This window comes from Calidris pugnax, unplaced genomic scaffold, assembly GCF_001431845.1.
Source record: "Calidris pugnax isolate Ruff unplaced genomic scaffold, ASM143184v1 scaffold18, whole genome shotgun sequence".
NCBI lineage: Eukaryota > Metazoa > Chordata > Aves > Charadriiformes > Scolopacidae > Calidris > Calidris pugnax.
In genome coordinates, this window is record NW_015090812.1 from 3,635,736 (window position 1) to 3,654,092 (window position 18,357).

Here is an 18,357-nt window from a genome sequence, read left to right on the forward strand (position 1 = left end):
CCGCCCCTTCCCCTTTCCCCTTCCTCCCCGCCTCGGCCTCTCCTGGAGCTGGGGCAAAATCCAGCCGTAAATCCGGTTGCGGCAAAAAAAAGCAAACAAATAAATGTCAGCGGGTGTTTCTGCCCCGTGTGGGATTGTTGGGGGTTTTTTTATCCCGTCTGGAACTCCGCTGAAAGTTGCGGCGTCAACCGCTGGCGAGTGGCGGTGGGGCCGCCCGGCTGGTGCCGGTGAGACTGACATCCCTGGGGATGCAGAGCATCGCTCCCTGCCATCCCACCCCCTGGGCATCTACCCGTGTGTGCGTGCCCAACATGGAAATGTTGGTCTTGGCATGGCTGGCTTGATACCCTCTTTTCCTACCACTTCCATCCGGCTTCTCGGCATTGCTAGTTCCAAGAGATGAGTGACAGGGAGCTGAAACTTTTCTTCCGCACAGAAATGCAGATTTCTGCGATGTTTCTGTGCTCTCTAATATTTATGATAATTCAGTCACGTCTGCTTCTGTTATCCTCCTTGTCTCTCATGTTCGTTGCAGATAGAGATGGATATTAACATGCATGGAGTTGTTCTTTGAGGGGTTGGGGTTGGGTTTTTTATCACCAGCTGTAGTAGCAGTCGAGCTTTGAAGACAAGGCTGTAATTGATGTTTGTTCTCCAAATGTTAACCATTGTGGCTTTGCAAAATTCGTGGATCATGTGGATGGCTTACACATTTTCCTTCTCAGCTTTTCTCTCTTTGCCTGTTCATTTGCAGGCTCAGACCATTTTTGTGTGTGTGTTTTGGGAGAGCCATTGCTTCATTAACCTTTACAGAGAACTAAGATTATGACAGCGATAATACCTCCCTTAGAGAGCAGGTTTTCCTGTGGATTTTTAAAACTCTGTTACTTTCTTGCTAGTTTTCTGAATCCTGTCTCCAAAAAAAACCCCAAAGCTGCAGGGTATTAGAAACACTTCCTCTACATATCTAGATGGTGGTATTTTATTTAAAAGTTGAGAGGTCTGCAGAGAGACTTCCAAAGCATCACTGCTCACATAGAGACACACAGACGTTATTACTGCCAGGTAACATGCGTGTAGAGGAGTAACAATATTTCTGAACGGTTTTTTCACCATGGGGGAAGAACGTTTCTGGTATTCATTATTGACTACCTGTGTATGCCTTACGGTGTCAGTTCTGTTGTTACCTCTTGCAGGTTCGGGAATGGAAAAACGAAGGCAGCAAAAGATACATGTGCACCGGCCGGCCTGGCTGGTTGACTGTGTCACTTCGTGTTGGGAAGTATAAGAAGATTCATAAGAACATCATGATCAACTTAATGGATGTTCTGGAAGTGGACAGTGAAAGACAGGTAACAAATTCATCACAAAGCTTTCATAATAATGAAGTCTATGGCTTTTTTTACTCTTTGTGTAGCTGAAGAGGAGATTAGATTCCATAACGAATACAGGATTTTTGTAGCAGTAGACCCACCAAATTTCAGGTTTCACAGTGTGTGCTTGGATCATTCTATCCGAAAAAAAACAGCATATGGAATTGCTTAGCTTTTATGTGCTGAAGTCTAAAAGACCAGATTGATTTATGGTTTTGGGGACTGAGCAACAAGATGTTGAGGCAGAGGAGGAATCACTAAACAGTTTCAACTATTTTTAGTAGTGCTCTTAGGAAAGTAAGTCTCTGAGTTCTGATAACAGATGGAAGTACAGTCTAGTTAGCAATGTTTTGTCATCGTTAATGCTGAACGCTTAATTTATTTTTGTTGGGGGGGAAATTGTTTGGTTTTTTGCTTTTCAGGTTGTTCGTGTGGAACCTTTGGTCACCATGGGCCAGTTGACTGCACACCTGAATCCCATGGGCTGGACTATTCCTGTGGTACCAGAGCTCGATGATCTTACAGTAGGTAAGGGTCATTGTCATGAGAAGAGACTCTGTGATTTCCCTGTGTTTTCATTAGCTTCTTATGCAGTAACATGTTACATTGTTTTCAAGGTTCCTGAAATACTCTGTTGAACCTTATGTTCTGTTGTGGTATTTCAGTTATAAGAACTTCCCTTTTTTTTAAGTAATCTTAAAAACCACGCCCAGAGCTTAAAAGTAGGGTTTTGTTCTTGTAAACCACCTTCATTCTGGAGTGTGTTTCATTTGATTTGTTATGTGCTGTCTTGTTAAGGTGGCCTGATCATGGGAACTGGCATCGAGTCTTCGTCCCATATCTATGGGCTTTTTCAACATACCTGCGTGGCCTATGAACTTGTTCTTGCCGACGGAAGCCTTGTGAGATGTTCACCAGTAAGACAAAATTGTTATTTTGCTATCATTTACAATGTCGTTGACAGTTATTCGGTATGGATTTATGATTTAGTATGACATACTTTTTGCAGACTGAAAATTCAGACCTATTTTATGCAGTGCCTTGGTCTTGTGGTACTCTGGGTTTCCTGGTTGCAGCAGAAATAAAAATGATTCCTGCCAAGAAATATGTCAAAATACATTACGAGCCTGTGAGAGGACTGCAGAAGATTTGTGAAAAGTTCACAGAAGAATCGAAGAAAAAGGAGAATAGTTTTGTGGAAGGACTTGTGTATTCTCTGGAAGAAGCAGTCATCATGACAGGAGTCTTGACTGATGAAGCAGAGCAAAGCAAGGTAACTAAAGGGAAGTTACTCACAAAGAAAAAAAATATCCCCAAAGCTTAACTGAAGCTGTACCATATGCCAGTATAAAACCAGAATCGTTAGAAGATTGGAACATGGAATTAAAAGTTCCAGGGAAGGGCATCCACCACCTCTCTGGGCAACCTGGGGCAGAGTTTCACCACCCTCAGTGTAAAAAATTTCTTCCTCATATCTAGTCTAAATCTACCCTCTCTTAATTTAAAGCTATTGCCCCTTGTATTATTGCAATGGGCCCTGCTAGAAAGTTTGTCCTCGTCTTATAACATGTTGCATTGTCCCTTTTAAGTTCTCGAAGGCCGAAATAAGGTCTCCCCAGGGCCTTCTCTTCTCCAGGCTGAACAACCCCAGCTCTCTCAGCCTGTAACTTAGTCACTTATTCAGAGTAACTCTTTCTTCCAGCAAGCTTTTAATACAGTTAATGTTGGTAAAACACATCAGAGACATTTATAGTAGGGATGTGCTAACTGTTCACTGCGGCCCTCAACCTGGATGTTTCTCCTCTGCCATAGTGAGACTTCGGATTAATGATGAGTTGAGGGATTGGTATTTTAGGAATCCGGTTCTGTCACATTCATGGTCTCTTAATTAGCTTGTAACCTTATTTAAATTAGATCTTAATGGCAAGAAATGTAAGAAACAACCATGTGTGGGGAGAAATGAAGGCTCCCTAGATCTCTTGTGACAGTCTCATTCAAGTTGTCACAGAGGGTATAACATTGATTCTTCACAGTATTGAGGAGTTTGGGGACATACTTAATGTTGTCTGCTAAGGTGTAACTGCCATCTGTGTTGGTGTTTGCTAATGAATGCGTGTTTTCTTGTAGATAAACAGAATTGGCAACTACTACAAGCCGTGGTTCTTTAAGCATGTGGAGAAGTATTTGAAAGCTGACAGGACTGGAGTAGAATACATTCCTGCAAGACATTATTACCATAGACATACACGCAGTATCTTCTGGGAGCTCCAAGTAAGACCAGTTCCAAAATGAAAATAACATCTGTAGGAAGGTACCCAGTGTACTCTTTCCCAGTGTAGGTACATTGTACCTTCTTCCTCTTGGCAACACTTCCATCTTTCATGGCAGAAAAAAAAACAGTGAAGTTTATAGCCCATTTAAAAATCCTGCATTTGGGCAAAACTAATCCAAAGGCACTTCTTTATGTATAAGGCATTATATCATAACCTCCTAATTTCCATGTTAGTGCACTTCTGAATTTAGAACTTAAGTACATATTTCAGTGTTAAGTTTTTATAGCTAATAAGTGATTTCCAAAGGCAGACAATGGAAAAACACATGAATGTGAAACTATGGCTGAAAATCTGCCCTGCCTAAACTCAGAATACTAATTATATAGAAAGGTCATTAATTTGAATTCCGTAAATGCATTTGTTGTGATGTGCATTATTGGGCGTTCTGAAATACCGGATCCCTTCAGCTCCCTGAGAAGTTAAGCAGGAGTTGGCTGTGCAGAAAGTACTTAAAATTTTACAGCTTTAAAATTCTTTTAAGACCTGATCTTGTATGTGTTTGTTCTTGCAAGAGTTCTGTAAGTTTAGCTTCTTAGGTGCTCCTTCCTTAGCAGTTTTAAGATAATAGCCTATTGTTCTCTGAACTTCGTTCTCTGAAAGTATTTGGGGCTGAGTATGTTGTGGTTCATATGACTGAAAATCAATCACTGTAACTAGAGGAGGGTTAGGGCAGGGCTGTGGAGCTAAGCTCAGTCCAGGCCTCTCTTGTTCATATTTGCATTATAGTAGTTTAGCAGAAGTATCAGCAGTTAAATTTAGTGAAAATCTGTCTTAATATTGCTCTGAGGATTCTGAAGTATGGTCTTTTGGTTCACTTACACATTCTTAAGTCAAACTTTTTTCTTTCCTCTTTAAAGGATATAATTCCTTTTGGCAATAACCCCATTTTCCGCTACCTGTTTGGCTGGATGGTTCCTCCAAAAATCTCTCTGTTAAAACTCACCCAAGGAGAAGCCATTCGGAAGCTGTACGAGCAACACCATGTTGTACAGGACATGTTGGTCCCAATGAAGAGCCTTGAGAAGTCTATCCAAACCTTCCATGTTGACCTTAATGTAAGAACATGTGGTTTTAAAACGTACTGAATCTTGGACTGTGTGTAATAACAACTGTGACTGTTGATCTTAAAGCATTATAATCTGCTTGTGTAAAAGGTTGTTATCTTATCCTGAGGAGTACTGTGCCTTATGATGTTATCTTATCCTGAAGAGTACTGTGCTTTACAAGGCCATGTCGCAAGGCAGCAGAAGAAATCAGCGCAGCTTTCTGAACAAAGAATAAAAACATGAGATTCACATTTTAGTAGAAGGCAAACATTTCTAAAAGATTTCGTCACTTAGTAAAACTTGAACTGGTTTTTCTCTCATCTGAAATCACTGGTGGTCCCACTGAACCCAAACTGTGGGAATTTATTTCCCTTTGTTGCTTTTATTTCTGAATTTATTTTAGTTAGTATAAGAAGTACAAACTTGGCAATTTCAGTTTTGGGCTGACCTGGAAAAGAAAACTCTTCGTTCTCTTTTTACTCAGAATGTGTTTTTAGTTGTTGCTGTGGGATCAGGGTTGGGTTTTTTTTTCCCATTTCAAATATTTTAAGGGGGAGGAGATGTAATTCTAGGAGGACACAGCATATATTCTGAGCATCTCATTCTGTTTGTGTTACGGTCATTAGAAAGTGCAGCTAAGAACCACAGCAAGAGAACTGGAAAGGAAGAGCTATGCAAGTTTCAATCCCAAATTGGGAAGAAGTCCTCGTAACTCTTCAGTTTATCAGCTTAAAGGATTGTTTTGTTAAAAATAAGTGATAAAGTGTTTTCTTACCTCTGCAGGTGTACCCTCTTTGGTTATGTCCTTTCATATTGCCCAATAATCCTGGTATGGTCCACCCCAAAGGGGATGAAGCAGAACTCTACGTGGATATAGGAGCTTATGGAGAGCCCAAAAGGAAACAATTTGAAGCCAGGGCTTCAATGAGGCAAATGGAAAAGTTTGTAAGAAGCGTGCATGGGTAAGGATCCCACTCCTTAGAGTGATAATGCCATGTCATTTACACCCACGTGGTTTGATCACAGTTATTTCATCCTACAGCACTTTAATGTTGCAATAATTCAAGAACCACAATAATTGAAAACTGATTTTAGTTACTAATGTTGATGTTATGATTTTTAAATATTATTTTACTTCCACTGTTTGATTGCAAAACCAAACGAACGAGCGCACTGGCCAAAGTTCTTGCAGTCTATTTGGGAGCTGGGTAGCTTCAGGTCACCCGTGCATCCTTTCAGCTCCAGGCTGCTCTGGGAGTAGAATCTCTGCTGCAGCAAGGTCCATCCATGCAGCCGGGTGCAGAAGGACCTCAGCAGGTCTGTTCTCACTGCGCACAAACCAGTTGCTGCCCAGAAGCATCGTTGCCCTGGGTGGGTGACCGCTCTCAACAAGGCTGGCTAGCCCAGCCCTCAGGAAGCCAGCCACTGAGCTCGTGTGCTGAGGGGGGCTTGTTTCAGAGCAGGGACAGAGCAAGTGCTGGTTCTGGCCACAGTCCCTCCAGGAATCCCACAGGCTGATAAAGTTTGGACAGCTTCCCCACCTGCCCTTGGGAGTCTTCTGCTCCCTGCCATCCCCACAGCGTCACGTCCTTGCGCTGGGGTGTCCTTGTGCAGGGAGGTCATCCTTGACTCCCCCTTGCAGTCCTTGTGCGGTGGTGGGAGTCCTTCCTCCATCACCACTTCTCCTTCCATAGCTTCCTTTTCCCTGCCCTGATTCTCATTACACAGGACCACAGTGGGCGTGAGATGCATTGCCCACCATCTGTCACAGACTCGTGCCAGCCTAATTTGCTGTAGTAGTGTCAGTGGAGGAGCAGTTACAGGCTTGTTTCTCAGGAACAAAAAAACAACGGCATGGTATTTTTACACCATCAGTATAATTTATCCACATTTTTTCTTATTTTGACCTACTTCTCAGTCTAACAGTGATTACATCCCATGTGGCTGAGTAACAATGGTGAGTCTGCTTTGAGATGATTTGGAAAGTGTAAATGACTTCTAGCTGCAATAAGTGATCTGCCAGAGAACAAAGCAACCGAAAGTAATTTTAAGCTTTTTTTTAATTAACTTGAAATTAAGCTTTTAATTTAAAGCTCTTTACATAACAAAGTTTTGCCTCTTCTCTACCTGTCACTGAGAAATGAACAATGGATAAATGCTTAATCTTACAGTTTCGTAATCACACACAATAGAGCTTTTATGTAACAGTTTTACTGCTGTACTCTGATGCTGGCTGCGTTTTAGAGAGCGCAGTGTAAAAGTAAGAGTCCACAGCTAAATAGTGATTTTATTTATTTTTTTAAAAGGATCTTTGTTACACTGTGCCTTATTTACACTATAAATTTATCAACTTGGTCTGGTCTGATTCGGCAGGTTTTTGACATCCCAGTTATATTCTCAATGTCCAGTTTGAAGAAACCTTAAAAACCCAAAGGACACGTTGCTACATCTGCCTTGAACACGTTTTGTAATGCAGGCTAATAGGAGATGCCATGGCCGTACCTGCATGGATCATAAGAAAACATGCACAAAAAGTGCACCCTTTTTTTTTTCTGAAGCTGGAATTGAAAGGTTTTGAGTGGAAGAAAAAGGAAGCTTTCAAAAGTAGTTAGGAAAGTGTTTGTCGGGGAGTATTTAGCTCATGTGGGGTTTTTGGTGCAAGGGGCCAGACTCTTGATTTGGAGGAACTGTTGAAGTTCTCTCTAGACCTGTGTTTCTGTGAACACAAGTTGTTCGAGTACAAGGTGTCAGATTTGGCTGTGCATGCTTAGGATGTCTAAACATGAACCACTCTTTTATACACATCTTTTAGTCCTTCTTTTCTCTTCATCATAGCAAAACTAGTGAAAGTATCAATCTATTGATGGCTAAAGAAGCGTTCTCAACCGAATTTTAAAAGCAACCGTTATTTTAATTCCTTTCTTTTCCCATCTTCCCCTTCACCAAAATGACTGGTTTTTTGAATATTTGCTGTTTGTAGCTTGCTCTGATATTTTTTTTATATTCTATTTCAAATCTTGTGGCACAATGAGTACTGAATCTCTGTCTCTTTTCTTTTTTTTTTTTCCTTTCTGTTTTTTCCACTCCAGTTTCCAGATGCTGTATGCAGATTGCTACATGACCCGTGAGGAGTTCTGGGATATGTTTGATGGTTCGTTATACCACAAGCTGAGGGAGCAGATGAATTGCAAGGATGCCTTTCCAGAAGTGTATGACAAAATCTGCAAAGCTGCGAGGCACTGAGCCTGAATGATCTAATCAAGCAATCAGGGAAAGATGAATTTACCTATAGCTAGTCTAGTATATCCTTAAAAAAAAAAAAAAAGCTTTATTGCTCTCCAAATAAGCTTATTCTTGTTGATGTTTAAAGGTATGAATTCCTGCTTTATAAATTTATGTTTAGTATTTCTTCGTATGTTTTAAAAATGAATTCTCCAAACTCAAAGTGATTGTTTTTAAGAAATCTTAAGTGCTAGCCTTTGTACCTAACGTCGTGACATAGGTGAATTCACCTATTTCCAAGCGTAAGAAAAATAATTGGAAAGGATGAAGAAACTGGAGTTACACCAGCTGTATACTATAGCTATATTTAACATTACTTTTGAAAATGGTAAGGAGGGCTCAGAAATAGGTGCCAAAGCTGAATGCATTGTCAGATTAATCGTGATGTTTAAAACATTTGCCTCCAGTGGGTAACCTGTGGAACAGCTCAGCGATGGTACCGGAATCTTCCGGCTGTACGGTGCTGCAGGACGTTGTGTGGTACCGCACTGCTTGGGTTGTACCACACCATGGTCTCAGCAGGGCAGTTCAGCTCCCCAACGGTGGCTTCCATTTCAAAACTGAGCATCGAGGTGTGAAGAAAATGCTTTTTACTTGTGCCTATCGGATTTGTACTGATTTTGAAGTGTAAGTGGATGTAGGTTTTAGGTGCTTTTGAATTGCTTGAAAGTGCATTGGTTTTCGCCCAAAAATATCAGTGTTCTGGCTTTGTAGACTACAGGAAAAATTGCTGCTATTTCATATAGCCAAGCTTTAATTTCAGTTTTTTACTCGCTGTGCATCATCATTTGGATTTTTTTGTTGTTGTTGGGTTTTTTAGGGTGTTTTTGCATTTCAGTTGTTGCTTAATTTTAGTGCCTTATAAATACTGAGTTGGAGGAAGATGTGGGTTTTTTCAGACCGTTCTGTCCTGACCAGTAGGAAAAGGAAGTCAAGGCTTTATTTATACAAGGTTTGTTAAAGCAGGTGGCTGTGGACAAGAAGAACTCTTCTTGTGAATCTTGATACACAGAGGCTTTGGTTCTGACTCGAGGGACATTTTTGCTTTTCATTTGAGCTGGATTAGATCGATAGGCTTTGTAAAAGGACTGTTTCAGTCACCTGGAGTGGAAATCACAACAGTAAATGTTGTTCACTTTCCCCTTCTGCTGTACACTGGTGAAAACGGCGCAGTCACGCACTTCATACAGTCAGGTGTAGAAGTGTGGAGGTGTTTTGACCCTGTAGCCAGAAACACAATTCCAAACCAAGCCCGTCTTGTCCAAGCAGTACTTAAAATTATTACTTGAAACCTTACTGAGCTTGAGGGAAAATAAAAAGTCATTTTCTTGAGGCTTGTGTAGGGGCTAACACGATGAACTTTTTTTAATTGCTACCAGTGGGAGGCATTGTAATTTTTATATGAGTGCTAAACCAATGATTTTATTTATTGATAGATGGATGTTTAAGGTCCAGATGAAACCAATGATAAAACAGTGACACGAATGAGCTTGGGCTGTTACTCAGTGATGCCCGCTGGGCAAATTGTGTGCAAAGAAGGTACCCCTTAGAAACCCCGCAGGATTGGTAGCAGGAGCAGCCTGCCTCGGGGAGACACAGCCACCACAGAGCTGTGTCAGTGATCCAGGAGTGTCTGCTACACTGTTCTGGGCTTCAAGATACCTGGGATGGTGATTCTCGGGGTGTCACCTGCCCTCCTGAGGGAAGCTGTAGGAGAGCCCTTTCCTTCTCCCTGGGGCAAAGCTACAATTTAGCCCAGTGCTTGTAAGATAACCTGCACAGAGCAAGAATGGTTTGGGTTAGCTTTTAAAGGGCGATGTTAAAAGAGCTAGAGCATATGCAAATACTTTTACTTAGACCGTGTATCTCTCACTTATGTACTGATGATCTTTAGGTATGCACTGTATTTGGTTTTGTTTGGTTTTTTTTCACTCCTTAATTTATTGGCAAACTTTGTATGATGTGATTGGGTACTGTAACTGTATCAGTCACACGCACACGCATCATTGCTGTTGCTCCTTATTTTTGGTTGTACGGGCTGCTTAAAATAAAGATCTAGCCAGCGTACTGTTCAAAGTGGTGTCTTTTGATGAATGGTTACTTACTTTTCAACATTTCTGTTTATCATTTCTCATGCTTCTTGTATTGTTACAAGCGGTCAGCGATTACTGAGAGAAGCTGCTGTCTGGGTTAAGAGACCAGAGGCATTTTGAGGCTGGAGATGAGGAGCCCAGTGCTGCAAACAGCTTTGAAGGAATGTCTTTGAAGTCTGTGAGTCTACCCTTATCTCTGCCCGAAGACACACCCATACAAAACAAACACCTTATAGCTCAGCCTTAACCCTTCAGTTACACCCCACTAACTCCACACAGCCTCATGATGCCAATTATCTTGATTTTCCCCCCACCTTGCCTCATTTTTTCCCTCTGAGGTTTTGCCCCAGGAGGACAAAACCCCATTTTAGGTTTAGATGCTACAGCTGCTGACATGGATACCTACCTCATTCTTCTCACTTTATGTTAATAAAACTAATCCCTGGTTTGAATGATCAGCCACAGAAGCAAGGATGAAGATCCAGTGCCTTCTTCAGCCCGAGGAGTGTCACATCCACATCTGTTTCCTTGAGAAATGCCTTCTCAGCGGCTCTGTAGGCTCAGCTGGAGGAATTCTTGCCCTCCCTTGGTCACAGCTGGGGCATGCTCTCCCAATCCTCTCTTCCCAGAGAGATGCTCCCAGGTTTTCTGCTGAAATCCAGGCTGCCAAATGTCCCAGCCCCGCTGAAGCTGCAGTTCAGGTGCCAAAACCTTGCTTTCCCTGCTGGCCCTGACTTACACTGCATTTCACAATCCTCTTTTTGTTGCCCCAGCAGCATTTTTGTAGCCCCCACTCACCCACATCCAGCATCACCTTTCAGAGACCTCCTTCCTCCTTTGCTCACCAGAACAATAATCAGCATTTCCTTAAATCACTGCAGTTTTACCTGTGTTCAATTATCTCCCCCACCAAAGGATAATTGCAGATTAATTAGCATTCTTAATCAGCCACAGCCAACATGTAATTACACCTAGATTTAGTTATTCCAGTCTGGTCTAAACACTAGTGCAAGACTTCATGGAGGTTAATGCTGACTGAAGCAGTGTACTCAAGAGTTATGGCTGTCCTTTGTTACCACTGACATGTCTCTCTCCACTTAACTCTGCTGCCTTTGCATTTTAATCTACAAAATGTGGACCGATGACACTAAAACTCCCCCTAATAAGTTAGTTTCTAACGAACTACTGCTTTCTCAGACCCAGCTCCCCGTTGAGTTGTACTGGTGGACCTGGAGGCCTTCAGCTGTGGTAACCCCACCATGCCCATTACAGGTATGTCCAACTATTTTAAGTAGTGTTGTTTGAAAAGGAAGTGTTTAACACGGGATGAGCTGTGCATGCCCGGAAAGCTTCCTCCGGAGGACACGTGGTACCTGGCATCCTGTTCTCGAGCGTGTCGTGTTTATAAAGGCCAAGGTGGAAATAATTAATTGCTCGGCAGAAAAGTCAGACCGATGATTGTCTAAGAGTGTTTTATTACCATAGAACAACACTTGAGCATTTTCCTATCTCTTTGACCTGTGTGCCAGCACGCTGTACTTTCATCTACCCCCATCTCATCCGCTGGTGCATCGGCCATTTACTCACTGATCCGGGCTTCCCAGCACTGTCTCACATTTAGAAAACAGCAGTGATTTCTTCGGAAGCATCCGGTCAACATGGGGCAGAAACCAAATCACTCCAGTTGTTTTTAGCAACAGGCTTGATCCTCTCGCTGCGGAAAGAGGATGCGATTCAGTGGGCTCAAATTATTCGCTGGATTAATCTCATCAGTCTTAACAAGCACGGAGGTGAACAGAGCTCCTGGATAAAAGCCTGGGTATTCCCTAGAAAGCACCGCTGTAGCTTGGAAAGTGATTTTGGAGCTAGTGCTGTTTGATCAGGGGGATGTGTTTAAATTCTGCGTCCTGCTCGCTGTTCAGATTTCTTTCTTTATTCCTACTGGAAGCGTAATATTGAAATATTGAAAGCTAGATTTCATTATGCTTTCTCCATTGTAGGAGAGCTAACGAACTTGTGGCTGCCTCGCTGAAAGCTGCCGGGTTATATTCAGCCAAGACTGATTTCTAGCGACTCTGGAGATCAAGAAGGAGCTTTGGCAGAGCTGCCAGCCCGTGGTGCCACCGCAGCAGTTCACTAATCTTGGCCACAAGCAAAGGTGAGAGGGGAGGGCCGTCCCGAGGTCTCTCATTAGCCTACTTCCTAACTGCTTCACAAGGTTTTCATGCTGGCAATTTCAAAGCCCTTTGCGGTGGAGGTGAGCCTTGTTATCTGCCTTCCACAGAGAAGGTGATTTTTGTTGGGGGCCCCTCAAGCAGCCCAGCGCCGGCACTGGGAATGAGTCCAGGCAGCCTGATTATCCCTCCACCTCCCCATTCCTTCCCAGGCTGCCGCCTCAAACTCGATGGAAACTATTTGCCTACACCTCTGCCGCAGGCAAACTGCATTTCTCAAGATACAGCAGCCACCTCGGCGTCTGTGAAGTGCCTTGAGAGCCAGCAGTTCTATAACCCTCCCACTCCCCCTCTGCAGCGGGGAAGCACGAAGGTCTCCTCGCTTTTCTGGGAGGGAAGAGGTGACAAGGACTTCCCCTGTCCAGAGGGAGCCTGTGGTGGGGCTGGTGTGTGTTTCTCAGTCCTGATCCAGTGCTTTAACGACATGACCATCCCATCTCACATCAGTAACACACACTTAAGTCTCCCCAGAGCTGCTCAAGATGGTTTTCCTGTAAGCCAGTGTGAAACCACCTCAGCTCCTTGCTTTTCAGACTTACAGCAAGTAGGCGTCCCGCTTCAAGTCGCTCAGGTACCGCTGTGTGTCACACTGGTACAGGGACTGGTATCTTGTCTTTGGAGGGTATTTTTCATGCCTGGTGATGTCGTAGCGGCCAACACCTACAGGGTTCTGGAAGGAGAAGGTCTCACGTGCTTCCCCATCCAGAGGCAGTGTAGGGGATGCAAGTAGGGAAAAAACAGGTAGTGCCTTCATGTGGCCAGGCCTTCAGTTGTGAAAAATACAATAATACGTGGCGTACCTTAAGCAAACCAGGCCAATATTGTGGGGGAGGGAGGAGGAGACACACTAATCGGTGTTAGCCCAACCAGTCCCTTTCACCAGCAGCTCCTCTTGTCACAAAGACTCTGCAGGTTGGAACATGCTCGCCAGGCCCCTGCTGCCAGCTGCAGTGAAGGGCTGCCCTGTCACAACCTCCCCACTGAAATCTAATCCGTCCAATTCCCCAGCAATTATGAAGATGTCTTCATCCTTGACCTCTTTCAAGCTGCCTGTTCCCTACTCGGCTGGATAAAGGAGAGGAAGCCACGTGGAAGCCCACTCCTCATCCTTAGCCAAGGTGGACTATTTCAGACTAAAGCTTTCCCTGTTGCTTTAAGCCCTTTAGGCTTTGTTCTGGTTCCCCGTGGGGAAGCTTCCGAGATGAATACAGCTCCAGGGACAGGTACTAAGGGAAGGGCTCCCACCTGCACTGGCTCTGCAACATGCTGCTGATGCTGCTAGAGGAAAAACTGGCTTTCAAGCAGCAAACTATGACGTTCTGGAAGGATGTAAAGAGCTCCTGGCACCTTAAAAGGACTCAAACCCGGCTGCCCTCATCCGTGAAGTGCATCTGCTTGCTTGCAGCTGATGCAGAGCAGAACTAATGGAAAGGGGCTGTCTGAGCATCCCTTGAAAAGGGCAAAGCCCTGAGGAGCAGGCAGAGATAGCGTGGTCTCCACTGAGGTCCTGCCCCTCTGCTCAACACCAGCACAGCTCATCTGCCCCAGGGCAGTGTGTGCTCAGCATCCTCAGGTAGAGCGGGCACCATCCCTTGACCTGGCAGGACTCTTTAGCAACCCATTCTGGACAAGAACAGCCCTCAGAGACACTCATCTCCTCTCTAAAGGACGGGTATCTGGCCAAGTCACCCAGGTTTCCTTGGTAATCAACAGGGAGAGAAAAAGCAACACCTGAGGTCAGGCTGCCTTTCTATCACAGACAGCACCTGAAGTGGGACTTCTGCTGGCGTGCTGCTCCATTCAGAGGACATCCCTCACGAAGCTGGCCAAAGCTGGAGAGAAGCCCCCCACCCTTTCATAGAATCACAGAATGGTTCAGGTTGGAAGGGACCTTAAAAATCATTGATTTCCAACCCCCTGCCCTGGGCAGGGACACCTCCCACCAGACCAGGTTGCTCAAAGCCCCATCCAGCCTGGCCTTGAACACCTCCAGGGATGGGGCAGCCACAGCTTCTCTGGGCAACCTGTGCCAGTGTCTCACCACCCTCACAGTAAAGAACTTGGCTTGGAAGAGTTTCATCCTCTCCCAGGGGTGCTGGGAATGGATTGGGGATGGTTATGGAGGAAGCTCAGAGCCTGACCATTCCTGCGTCCCGCTCTCACTGCCCTGTCCCTTCACTCACCTCGTTCCCGGTAAAGAAGCGGTAGGACTTCCTGTCAAATCTCTTGGCAGATGACCAGAAAGGAGGTTGGTTGGAGTACTCTGATCTCTCAATGGGCTTTGGGTTGTAGGAGCCCGGCCCCACCGCCCACTGTGCAGAAGGGAACCTGTTACACTTCAGTTTGCTCATAAAAAGAGCTGTACAATGTTGGAGAGCCACCCACCCACCCGTCCATTCCACCAGGGCCTCATGCATCCCCACCGTGGGCACCCACTGCACCACCGGGGACGCCGGTGACACCAATCGGTGCCGATGTCCATTCTCCCACTGACCTCCTCCCTTGGGCACTGGCTGAGCGTGGCCCAGAAGATCCTCTCTGTGGGGCAGCCCGGGTTCCTGGGCAGGGTGCTGAAGCAGCCTTTCTTCTTGTTCTCCCTCAACATCAGCTCATCCAGGAAACTCTTGACAGCACCAGTGCTCGGCTTGGTGCCTTTCCTCTGCCAAGACAAGGGAGCAGCATGAGAGGCTCAACTGCTGGTGGTCTCTCAGGCCACCTCATCTGTCCTGTGCCATGGGAGCTCAGACCTGACACTGCTCATGGGCACCAGCCCGTTCTCCTCTACAGTGCCTACAGCCCACTTGCTCCCAAGTTTTTCCAGGATCCAAGGGAAGCCGATGAGCAAAATCCAAGGTGGGACAGAAGCTGGCACAAGGCAGCTCTCCATCCTTGCAGCAATGTGATGGCAATGCCACAGCTTGCTGAGAAACCCCATCCGGGTATGGGACCCCTGGGCAACGCACCTCCAGGGCGTGATGGCCACCAACGGTGGGCTTCGACTTGTGCCCCAAGAAGGTCTTGCAGGATCTAGAGTCCATCGCCCGCTGCAGCCCCTCGTCGATGCTGCTCCGCAGCTCGTAGGTGCCGGGTCCCAGGCCACTGCCCTGCAGGCATGGGGGGAAAGGTGTCAGTGCAGGGGACAGGGCCACCCCACCAGCACGTCCCCAGGGCAAGGACTCACCAGGACTGCTGGCAGGCCACACCTCACGGTCTTGCTGTGCATCACTCCTCGCGTGCTGGCGTAGCGCTTGTCCCTCTCCTGGAGGGGGATGTAGGGGTTCCCCTGAGGACCGTAGGTTCCAGGGCCGGGGAAGCAGTCCTGTGGAAGAGGTGGGGTGGCCATGGGACACCTCGGCGAGGGGGACAGTCCCCAGCCCAGCAGGAGGAGACGGCGCCCACGGTATCTCCTAACCCTTGCAAAGGGCTTGTTCTCTGGAGGTGTCAGCCCAGAGCTGAGTCCTGCAGAGCCAGTGGGCACCATTGCCCAGCATCTCCCATGTTGGGGTGCGACGTACCCTACAGCCATCTCTGAAGCGCTGCTCCCTCGTGTCGCAGATCCCCCGGAGGCTGCAGGGCCGTGTCTCCTGCAGAAAGTCCCTGATGTTGTAGGTTCCCGGGCCCAGCCGTTCCTGCTGCAGGAGGAGAGCACAAGGAGGGTGAGGACGGGGCTGGGCAGCGCTGCCCGCACCAGCTTCCCCCCAGCAAATGTGCCCAGGGGGCAGATGAAACCCAGCTCCTACCCAGCGTTTGCGCCTCTTCATTATCTCCTTGGACTGGAAATGGGGCAAGTGACAGCTCTTCTCTGCCCTGGCCAAGCCAGAAGCTGATGCTTTTTCCTGCAATGCAGAGATGGGGCACTGCCATCAGCAGCACCAGGACTCCACAGCCGGGCACAGAGGTGTGATCAGGGCATCTGGACACAGGGACCTGCTGCTCCATGTCACACTCCATGTTTGCTGAGCACCAGGAAGGCACCAGCGAGCTCCAGCATGAACAGCCCCCATCCCACACTTCCCAGCCTGAGCTGGGTGTCCCAGCCGCCCTGTGCAAAATGTCCCCGTGCAAGAAGCTGCTTCCCGGCTGGCACAGACAACCTGGGAGGTGAGGAGAGCTACACTGGTGAGTCCAGCCCTCTCCACAGGCCTCACCTGGCTGTCCATGTCCCTAGGGACCACCTGCAGCTCCATGCTGGCAGCTCCGGTCTCCAAGGGCTACAGGGATGGTGGCAGTCCTCACCATGGCAGCTGTCACCGTGGCAGCCAGCATCCCAGTTCCCCAGGGAACGTCCCCTTCCAAGAGCAGACAGGGCTGGGCTGGCAGACAGCAGGTTGCAATGGAGGCTCCTAGCCTGGCTAAAGCAACGTATTCAGGGCTTGGGGCAATAAAATGCTGCTTTTAGTGCTTGTGTCCTCTGTGGCACCATATCTGCTGCATCTGTGACCGCTGGTGAGTCTGGGTGAGGAGGCCCCTGCCTGTTATCTCTGCAGGGGGGTGAAGAAGTTGTGGATGTCCCATCCCTGGAGGTCTTCAAGACCAGGTTGGATGGGGCTTTGAGAAACCTGGTCTGGTGGGAGGTGTCCCTGCCCATGGCAGGGGGGTTGGAACTCAATGATCTTTAAGGTCCCTGCCAACTCAAACCATTCTATGATTCTATGATTATTTCAGCAGGAGGGGGACCCCAAACCCATTTGTGTAAAAACTGACCTCTGGTCCCTTACACACACTCATAACTCATGGTGTAATGCACCTAGCACTGATGGATGCTGTGTGCAACTACATCCAAAGTAGCCCTGAACCTCTGATGATATGCATTCTTCTGATTGATTTAATTGCTATATTTTTATCAGTGTTGTTTGCTCAGCAGGAGCTGTCTGAAAGCACCCGAGGGTGCAGGGGATCCCTGATAATTTTGTATCCCCCAGTAACTTCCCGAGGGGCGAACCTAAGACAAGCCCTGCACCTACTCCTTCACCGGGCACAAAAGCATTGTCCTGCAGTGGTGCAGTCACAGTAACATCACCGGAGGGAATGAAAGTACTTGGGAAAGTTCATCAGCTCAGTGTGCGAGTCGGTGCTGTGGGCTCACAGACCCTACAGGCTGTGTAAGAGCATGTCCAGGGTGGGTTGGGTTGTGTTGCCTCGCTGTGCTGAGACCCCAAACTGCACATCTTCCCCAGGATAGAGAGAGGTTCGGCCGCTGAATGACTTGGTCTCCCACCTGCCCTGACTTCTCTTCCCCAACCCTGGCCTGGTGCTACCTGCGGATGCTGCTGGAAAGAAACATTTTCCACCACCCTCAGGGGAAAACAGGACTGTGGCTTCTCCAAGATCAACCCCCTTGATTGTCCTGGCAAGGTGCTGTACCCAGCGCTGCGTCCAGGACTGATTCGGGTCCTTTGTTCACCTTCCCCCCCTTCCTCAGTGCTTTTCCTCCTGGAAATCCCCCGGAGGCTCCAGACAGGAGCTGAGACCCTCCATCCTCCCACGTACAGAGCACCCCCCTTCCAGGCCACGATGTTGGCCCCAATGGCATAAATCAGCCCCTGGCAACGCAGCAGGCGAGCAGCTCAGTGGAAGGCTGCAGGGACAGCAGTACCTTTATTACATTCCCCCAGCCACAGCTGGAAAAAATAAGGAGCACAGACATGCTTTCAGGCACATAACCCCCGAGCTTAGCCCCGCGTTCAGTCCTGTCTGATGATTTAATAAGAGATATCGGCTTTCCCCACAGACTGTGTCTCTTGCACGGCCTTAAACCCTCCCGGTTAAAACACTGCCCTGGCCAATCAATCCAAGATGTTTTTGTCCCTTTGATCAGCACAGCAGGCAATAAGTCACTGACGGAAACGTGCTCTGCTTCTGTGGCTCCAACGGGTGATGGAAATGGTGAAAGACAACCCTCCCATGCCCGGAGAATATCTTTCATTTCCTGGGCAGGCAGGAGAGATGGCCAAAGGGATGTGCAATATGGCACTCGAGGTCCTGCAGGACCCACA

The 18,357-nt window shown here is 46.9% G+C and overlaps 2 protein-coding genes across 2 annotated transcripts; one reads left to right on the forward strand and one right to left on the reverse strand.

Annotated features, from left to right (window-relative positions):
• The first annotated feature begins 1,198 nt into the window (after positions 1–1,198).
• On the forward strand, positions 1,199–10,110 carry DHCR24 (24-dehydrocholesterol reductase). Its single transcript, XM_014939476.1, has 8 exons — positions 1,199–1,352; positions 1,796–1,901; positions 2,172–2,290; positions 2,383–2,646; positions 3,501–3,644; positions 4,564–4,761; positions 5,536–5,714; positions 7,842–10,110. The coding sequence occupies exons 1-8, from the start codon at positions 1,233–1,235 to the stop codon at positions 7,993–7,995; spliced, it is 1,284 nt and encodes a 427-aa protein (XP_014794962.1). The 5' UTR covers positions 1,199–1,232; the 3' UTR covers positions 7,996–10,110.
• Positions 10,111–11,780: 1,670 nt separating this feature from the next.
• Positions 11,781–16,593, reverse strand: LEXM (lymphocyte expansion molecule). The gene is made up of 9 exons (XM_014938931.1): positions 16,102–16,593; positions 15,877–15,993; positions 15,543–15,680; positions 15,325–15,465; positions 14,856–15,020; positions 14,545–14,673; positions 13,607–13,639; positions 12,901–13,031; positions 11,781–11,841 (listed from the first exon to the last, which is right to left on the reverse strand). Exons 1-9 carry the CDS (start codon positions 16,120–16,122, stop codon positions 11,781–11,783), a joined length of 936 nt encoding a protein of 311 aa, XP_014794417.1. The 5' UTR covers positions 16,123–16,593.
• Positions 16,594–18,357: the final 1,764 nt, after the last annotated feature.